The sequence below is a fragment of the Carlito syrichta genome, unplaced genomic scaffold (assembly GCF_000164805.1).
Source record: "Carlito syrichta isolate Samal-C Ts95f unplaced genomic scaffold, Tarsius_syrichta-2.0.1 Scaffold86414, whole genome shotgun sequence".
In the NCBI taxonomy this organism is placed as follows: domain Eukaryota; kingdom Metazoa; phylum Chordata; class Mammalia; order Primates; family Tarsiidae; genus Carlito; species Carlito syrichta.
The window spans coordinates 1-8662 of NW_007030510.1; the positions used below are offsets into that span (position 1 = coordinate 1).

At 47.2% G+C, this 8662-nt stretch overlaps 1 protein-coding gene across 1 annotated transcript in view; it reads right to left on the bottom strand.

The window, feature by feature from the left end:
- Positions 1 to 1720: 1720 nt before the first annotated feature.
- LOC110595576 (CD97 antigen-like) overlaps positions 1721 to 8662 on the bottom strand; it is a gene marked incomplete at its 3' end in the record, with an annotated part of 7406 nt that continues 464 nt past the window's right edge. The window contains exons 3-8 of the mRNA XM_021711952.1: positions 8503 to 8619; positions 3416 to 3564; positions 2774 to 2816; positions 2063 to 2206; positions 1929 to 1975; positions 1721 to 1798 (exon numbers count right to left, since the gene is read on the bottom strand). Of these exons, the coding sequence (XP_021567627.1) occupies positions 1721 to 1798; positions 1929 to 1975; positions 2063 to 2206; positions 2774 to 2816; positions 3416 to 3564; positions 8503 to 8619 (578 nt within the window). The remainder of the gene's footprint in view (positions 1799 to 1928; positions 1976 to 2062; positions 2207 to 2773; positions 2817 to 3415; positions 3565 to 8502; positions 8620 to 8662) is intronic.

Here is an 8662-nt window from a genome sequence, read left to right on the forward strand (position 1 = left end):
CAAACACACACACACACACACACACACACACACACACACACACACACGCCGTCTGAACACAACAGAAGTCTCAGTCTTTTGTAACCTAATCTCAGAAGTGGCATTCCATCACTTTGTCATATTTCATTGTTAGAAGCAAGTCATTGGGTCCAGCTCACACTCAAAGGGAAGGGGATTAGATATGGAGGAGTCTTGGAGTCTGTCTCCCTCACTTGCTCTTCTTAGCTTATGGCTCCACCCCCAGCTCAGCTGTTCAGGCCCCCAGTGGGGTGCCCTCCTGGGCTACCCTCTTGCTGTCATCCTACCCACAAGGCCCTCTAATTTGGCTCCCCGTGGTACCCCAACCTCACCTCCTTCCTTCGCCCTGGGCTGGAAGCTCAGTCCCACCTCAGGGTTTCTACCTGCTGTTCTCACTGCTTCTCACTGCGTGGAATTCTCTGCCCCTGATGTCCACCAGGGTCTCTCACCAGGAAGCAATCCATATGTTGCCTGGGGCTGCAGTCTTATCTGAAGGCTGGATTAAGGAAGGACTCACTTTCTTCTGTACTTAGTTTTTTGTTTTGTTTTCTGAGTTGGCGTCTCACTCTGTCACCCAGGCTGACGTACAGTGGCACGCTCACGGCCACCGCAGCCTCATCCTGCTGGGCTCAGGTGATCCTTCAGCCTCAACCTGCTGGGCTCAGGTGATCCTTCCAAGTAGCTGGAACTACAGGCACATGCCACCACATCTGGCTAATTTTTTGACTTTACTATAGAAACAAGATCTTGCCAAGTTGTCCAGGCTGGTCTCAAAACCCTGAGCTCAGGCAATCCTCCTGTCCTGTCTCAGCCTCTCAAAGTGCTGGGATTATAGGCCTTTTTTTTCTCTTTTTTTTGAGTTGGAGTCTCACTCTGTTGTCCAGGCTGAAGTGCAGTGGTAGGCTCATGGCCACTGCAGCCTCGACCTGCTGGGCTCAGGTGATCCTTCAGCCTCAGCCTTCCAAGTAGCTGGAACCACAGGCATGTGCCACCATACCCAGTTAAATTTTGATTTATTGTAGAGCTGATGTCTCCCCAAGTTGCCCAGTCTGGTCTCAAACCCCTGAGCTTAGGCAATTCTCTCACCTTGGCTTCCCAAAGTGCTGGGATTACAGGCTTCAGCCACCATGCCCTGTCATTGTTGTTTTTAAGAGATGAGGTCTGGCTATGCTTCCCAGGCTGGACTTGGATTCCTGGGCTCAAGCAATCCTCCCACCTCAGCCTCCCCAGCTGGGATTACACTCGCATCTCACGACACTCGGCTTCCTCTTCTGATTTTACTTTGTACCCATCATTATAATAAACCATAATCGCCGGGCTCGTGGCTCAGCCTGTAATCCCAGCACTTTGGGAGGCCGAGGTGAGTGGATTGCCTGAGCCCGCAGGTTACACATGGCACTGGATGGGATTCCCCCATTGAATGGGATTCCCTGGGTGATCCTTTACCCTAGAGTATAGCCCCATGAAAGTCATCCCTCTCCTGAAGTGTCAATCATCTCATCAACCCAAAGTTTAAGAGCAGCCAGAGGAAAGATGGGAAGTGCACTTGGAGTCTAATATAGTGTACAACTCTCCCCCATCCCTGAAAGATGCGGGGAGTCAGGCCAGCTCCCACTGTACTGGGGCCATCTCCTCCTGGATGTAAACTACCTAAGGTCTCTGGGGATTGCTGCCACCTTGTACCTGGGGGTCCTGCCCTTACCTCAACGGTGGTCTGGACCGAGGATGAACTCACGTCTCTGCTTAGATTTTGGAGTTTGTCAAAAAAGCGGGAGAGACTCTTGGGAGAGGAGACAAGAGGGAGTCAGAGAGTTTCTTGGGTGGTTGGAGAGCTCAGAGCAAAGGAAGAGGTCTGAGGCAGTGCTTTCCAGACGGATTTCCTGCCCTCTGGGTCCTGCAGGGCCACTTACCTGACTGCTGATTCCAGTGGGTGGGGTCCAGGTGGGGAAGAGCACCTCTGTAGGGAACAGGACAGGGGCTCAGTAGGGATGGGTGCTATGGGGGGTTGGAGGGGGAGATCCTAGGGTCACGTCAGACCAAGTACCTTCACAGACAGTTGTGTTGTTATTCTGGAGCCCAGGTTTGGGCTTCCAGCCTGGGCCACAGCAGCATATGTAGGAGCCCACGATGTTGACACAGATGGTGGAGTGGAGGCACCGATGCTGCCCGGAGCTGCACTTGTCCACATCTGGGGACACAAAGAGGGGTCAGGCCCTATCCCAGCCAGATAGGGTTCCTGTCCTGCCTGTGCCCCACCTTGGCCTCCCCATACCATGTGATGCCTGCCACAAGTCCCTCAACAGAAGCAGATCCTGGCATCATGCTTCTTGCACAGTCTGCAGAAATGTGACCCCCAAAAACCTCTTTCATTAATGAATCACCTGGACTCAGGTGTTTTGTTATAGCAACACAAAATGGACCAAAACAGAGGGCTTGCACTGAGATGAATCTATGACCTCCATGTGCAGTTGTGCAGGTTGCTGATTGCATAAGAATGCCCAGCCAAGGAGGTGAGTGGGGGCTGAAAATCTGCCCACTCTCCATTCCCCAGATGTGGTTGTGTCCACCTGAGATGAGGCCTTTTTATAATTCACAGGAAGACTCTGTCCTTCGGTCAAGCCATGTGCATGGTCCCTTTTAGACCAGCAGAACTGTGTATAGAGCCCTCCTGCTGGACTCTACACAGGTGAATGTCCTCAGTACATGTACTAATCCCCTCTCTCTGGGCAGTTCATGGTTCCTGACCAGCCACTACCTGAAAATGTCTGAAGCCTTCTCTTCTGCCCAGCTGACTTCCCCTGGAAAGAGGACACAGCCTGATGATGCATGGAGACCCAGCTTCTCCCAGGCCAGAACCGTGGTGTGGGCCATGGCAAGGGATGGAGCGGGTTGTGTGCAAATAGCTTCCTTCTGAGTACCAGCCCCAGCCCAGGTATATGGTCCCCACAGGAGTCCAATCTGTTTGGGCAACTCCTAAAAAGCATGCATCACATAATAACTGTGCATTATTAAGCATGGTACGTATAGCACCTACTATGTGTCAGGCTCTGTTAAAACACTTATAATTTCCTTGATCCTCTGAGAAGGCATAGGAGGTAGGTGCCGCTATTGTCATCCCCATTTTATAGATGGGTAAACCAAGGTTTAAAGGGAGGTAGTGAGTTTGCCAATACTGTGCAGCCATCAGGTAGCAAGACCAGGACTTGAACCCAGGTAGTTGGTCCCAGAGTCTGCTCTCATTCTGAGTTTGTGGGACATACACACCTGTTCCATTTCAGAACCCAGGCACTGAACCTATAATCAGTGCGCTGCCCCTTGGATGCTGTGAGAACAGCTCTGGTGATCCCAAAGTCATGGATGGGGAGATGGAGGATGTGGGTTGGCACTTACCTTGACATGTGTTCTCACTCTCATTCTTGAATGATTTTGCCCCAGAAATGAGCCTGCATCCTGGTCTGCACACGCAGTAGTAGCTCCTGTCCGTGTTCCGACGGTCTGCGAATTTCCCGCATGACACATTTGAGGGTGGCACACACTCGTTGATGTCTGGGACACAACAGTGCAAAGGGTCACCTCTCAAAGGTGTGAATGCCTTCTAGGAAGAGACTCTGGCCTTCAACCTTTGTCATGAGACCTGGACAAAACTAGGCTCCCAAGTGATATTCCTGAGGTGCCTTGGGCCCAGACGCTCTGGAGGGCCTGCTTGTTCCAAGAATAAAATATACCTTAAAAGTAATCTCTGGAGTACTTATAATACCAATTACAATGTAAATGCTATGTAAATAGTTGTTATACTATAGTGTTTAGAAAATAATGATAAGAAAAAAGTCCGTACAAGTTCAGTCTAGACTCAGTCATTCATTTTTCCCCCCAAATATTTTTGATCCACAGCTTGCTTAATCCCCAGATTTGGAACCCATGACTATGGAGGGCCAACTGAATACTATTCAGCACTAAAAAAGAAGGGAATCCTATCGTTTGTGATAACATAGATGAATCTGGAGGACACTGTGCTAAGTGAAATAAGCCAGACACAAAAAGACAAATGCCACATGATCTCACTTATATGTGAGATCTAAGAAAGTTGAATTCATAGAAGCAGAGAGTAGAACATTGGCTGGCAAAATGTTTGTCTAAGGATACAAAATGTCAGTTAGGGGAATAAGCTTAAGAGATCTATTGTACAATATGGTGACTATAGCTAATAACAATGTGTTATATTCCCGAAAATCACGAAGAGAACAGAGTTTGTGCTCTCACCACAAACAATAAGTGTGTAAGGTAATGCATATGTTAATTAGCACAATTATCCATTCTCCAATGCATACATATGTCAAAACATCATTAAATACATATAATTTCTATGTGTCAATTAATTTTTATGTGTCTTTTTCCTCAGCAAAAAGAACAAGGCCAGTGTTATATTTCCAGACTTCAAACTTTACTACAAGACCACGGTAACCAAAACACCATAGTACTGGTACAAAAATGGCACACAGAGCAATAGAACAGGATAAAGAATCTCAAAATAAAACCACTGACGTACAACCAACTCATCTTTGAAAAAGTTGACAAAAACAAACACCGGGGAAAGGATGCTCTATTCAGCAAATGATACTGGGAAAACTGGCTAACCATGTGCAGAAGAATTAAACTAGACCCCTAACTATCACCATTCATAAAAATTAACTCAAAGTGGATCAAAGACTTAAACATAAGACCTCAAACTGTAAGAATGTCCGAAGCAAACCTAAAGAATACTCTTCTGGACATCAGCCTAAGCGAAGAATTAATGATCAAGCCTTCCAAAGCAAATGCAGTGAAAATTTAAACTGGCAGGTGGGACTGTATCAAGCTAAAAAGCTTCTGCACAGCAAAAGAAACCATCACGAGGGTAAAGAGATGACCCACAGAATGGGAGAAAATATTTGCAAACTATATATCTGACAAAGGCCTAATATGCAGAATCTACAAATAACACAAATGAATCAACAGGAGCACTAATAACCCCTTTAAAAAGTGGACAAAGAATATGAACAGACACTTTTCAAAGAAGGACATACAAACAGCTATCAAACATACGAAAAAATGCTCAACGTCACTAATCACCGGATAAATGCACATAAAAGCTATAATGAGGTACCATCACACATCAGTCAGAATGGCTATAATGAAAAAGTCAAAAAACAATACTGGCAGGGCTTCAGAGAAAAGGAAACACTGATACACTGTGGGAATGTAAGCTAGTTCAACCTGTGTGGAAAGAAGCTTGGAGATTTCTAAAGAACTAAAAATAGGTATGCCATTCAACTCAGTAATCCCATTTCTGGGAATACACCCAGAAATGCATACATTGTTCTACCAAAAAAACCTGCTGCACTTGCGCTCGCATATTTACGGCAGCCCTATTCACGATAGCAAAAACATGGCGCCAACCCGGGTGCCCATCAATGATGGATTGGATAAAGAAAATGTGGTACATATACACTATGGAATACGACACATCCATAAAAAAACAACATCGTGTCCTTTGCAGTAACATGAATGCAGCTGGAGGCCATCATTCTAAGAGAATTATCACAGAAACAGAAAACCGAATCCTGCATGTCCTTGCCCATGAGTGGATACTAAACACTGGGCACACATGGGCACAAGGATGGGAACAACAGACACTGATCACCGCTAAAGGTAGGGAGAGATGGGGAATAAGGGATGCGAAACCATCCATTGGGTACTGTGCTCACCACCTGGGGGGTGTAGGACAGGGCAGGCTCATCAGGAACCTAAACCTTGCCATTATGCAATATACCTATGTAACAAACCTTCATGTGCACCCTCTGATTCTATAAAGAAAAAAACACTGAAGAAAGTTCTGGAGAATGATGGTAGTGATATGAATGTCTTTAGTACCACAGAGCTGATATACTTTCACATGGTTGAAATAGTATATTCTGTGGTATGACTATTTCAGCATAATAAAGGGCTCTGCCCACTGCTGGCTTCCACAATCTTGGCTCACAGTGGCCCAAACACACTCCACAGCCCCTGCCAGGCACTTCTCCAGTTCCCAATGGTGCACACGAGGTGCAGGGTGACATTCGCAGGCCTTTGAAAGGTGCCTCAGCAGGTCTCCAAGGGGGTCTTGTTGTCTCCACCACTGGGGTAGATTCCCCCTTATCAGATCCAGTCCCGGAAGTGAAATGAGGAAGCAGCAGGAAGGAGCTCACAGCTGAGTCACTGGGGTGGTTTCCAGCATCTTATCTCTCCCTGTTATCTAAACACAAGAGGAAAGACGCCCATGAATGAGGCCCCCTTCAAGGATCCCAGGGACTCACAGCATTGAAGTTTGGCATTGTTAGGTAAAAACAATAGCTTAATAAGAACCAGGGATGCAACACGGGGCAGAATGTTTGCTTGGCCCTTCTGATCTGGGGACCAGAGACTGTTGGACTTACAGAATCATGATGGGTCACGGTGAGTGTCTGGTCTTTCCCGGGGGATTCTCTTCTCTGCACTCAAAGATGTTCCTGCTGAGTCCCCTCCCCTGGGCTGGGTGAGTCCATGTCAGGAATGGAGAGGAGTGAGTGCACACCTGAGGAATTCATGTCCAACCCCCACCTGACCATGAGACCTCCCCTCACCCCATCTTGTTCTCAAATGGTGGCAGTGGTTGGAGACCTGTCCTTAAGGTGGATGTCTTGTGGTGGAGTTGGGGGGCGGAGGGCAGCTGGGAATGAGGTTCATGGGAAGGGAAGAATGTGCTGATGGGAAATTCCTCAACCTGCCAAGCATCCTTCCAGGAGAGAGCTGGGATCCAGTCCCATCAGCTGCAGCATCTTCTCCCCACGCTCATCCAGACTTCAGATCTCCACAGACACACACGTGAAAGTGCAAATGCAAGTGGAACTTGTAGGAGTATCTCTAGGGTCATGCATGGCCTAGGCAGTGGCCACAGAATTTTTTTTTCTGATAAAATTCACATCTCCTTCTGTTTCTTTTTGAAAATAAATCTCTGTCACCCGTGCTGGAGTGCAGTGGCACAATCATGGCTCCCTGCAGCTTCGACCTCCTGGGCTCAGGGGATCCTTCTGTCGTGATCTCCCAAGTAGCTGGGACTACAGGTGCACAGCACTGCACCTGACTAATTAAAAAAAATTTTAAAAATAGAGACAAGATTTTATTATGTTGCCCACGCTGGTCTTGAACTCCTGAGCTCAAGTGATACTCCCACTTTTCTTCCCAAAGTACTGAGATTACAGGTCTGAACCACTGTGTGTGGCCTTCCCCAAATATGAAATAACACATGGATTGTCAGAAAACAAAGAAAATGTAAAACATGGAACAAAGACAATCATCCAAAATTCTACCACACAGACTACTGAAAAACTTGGGGATATGTATCTCTCATCTCTTCAAATATATTCAAAATTTTTTCAAATTAAAGAATGAGAATCGAAGACTATTTCGAGTGGAGAAAAGCATTTCTTGGTGTAGAAACAATATAGTAACGTTACCTAGACCTGGATCTAGTTTCCACTTTATTAGTTGTGCAACTTGGGCCAAGCCACTCAGCCTCTTTGAGCCCAAGTTTGATCAGTTCAAAATGCATGCCTCATGGGGGTTCTGGGAGATACAGGGTTAAAAACCATGGCCATGAGCTGAAAGGAGAGCCTGGGTGCTCCTCCCCTCCTCCTGCTTCCACATTTCTCCCCTTTCCTTTTAGTATGCAAGTAATAACAACACCAATCCCAGTGATCATAGTTAGCATGTGTTGCCAGTTTTCTCTGTGACAGTCTTTTTTTGCTTTTTGAGTTGGGGTCTCACTCTCCCACCCAGGCTGGAGTGCAGTGGCTTGATCACAGCTCACCACAGCCTTGACCTCCTGGACTCAGGCGATCCTCCCACCTTAAACTCCCGAGTAGCCAGGACTACAGGCACACCCACATGTCCAGTTAAATTTTTGATTTTTGTAGAGATAAGGTCTCACTATGCTGCCTAGGCTGGTCTTGAACTCCTGGCCTGAAGCAAGCTCCTGCCTCAGCCTCCCAAAGTGCTAAGATTACAGGTGTGAGCTATCGTGCCCAGCCTTTGTGCCAGTCTTGACCTGTGCTTCCCACAGGTAAATTTTAAATCTCAAATCTCACATCATCCATGCAGAATAGGTACAGTGATTATCCCCCATGTACAGAGAAACAAACTGAGGCAAAGAGAGGAGTGATATTTTCCTAACGGCCAAAGAGTTAGTCGATAGTTGAGCTAGACTTTGCTCCGAAGTAGCTCAGCTCCCTGGTGTGAGCTTTCAACACTATACCTCTTGAATGTGAAGACCATGAGGATCCACATCCTTCACAGGCCCCTGACTCATCGCCTCTCTCTCATCCTTGACAAAGTGCTTCTGTGCTGCTATCAGGGATGAGGGCTCCAGCTGCCCCACAAACTCCCCTGCAATCTCCAACATGTCCCTGCACCACCCGTCATCTGTACTGTCACAGGTTTCCACAGGGCTCGTAAAAATCTCAGACGAAGAGATGAAACCCAGCTTGCAGCGACAGGTGGTGGCATTGACACATGAGGAACTGGAAGGGCACCACTGGGCACAGCCTGTGAAGATAGAGACCAAGGAATGGAGGGCACCAGCTGCCAG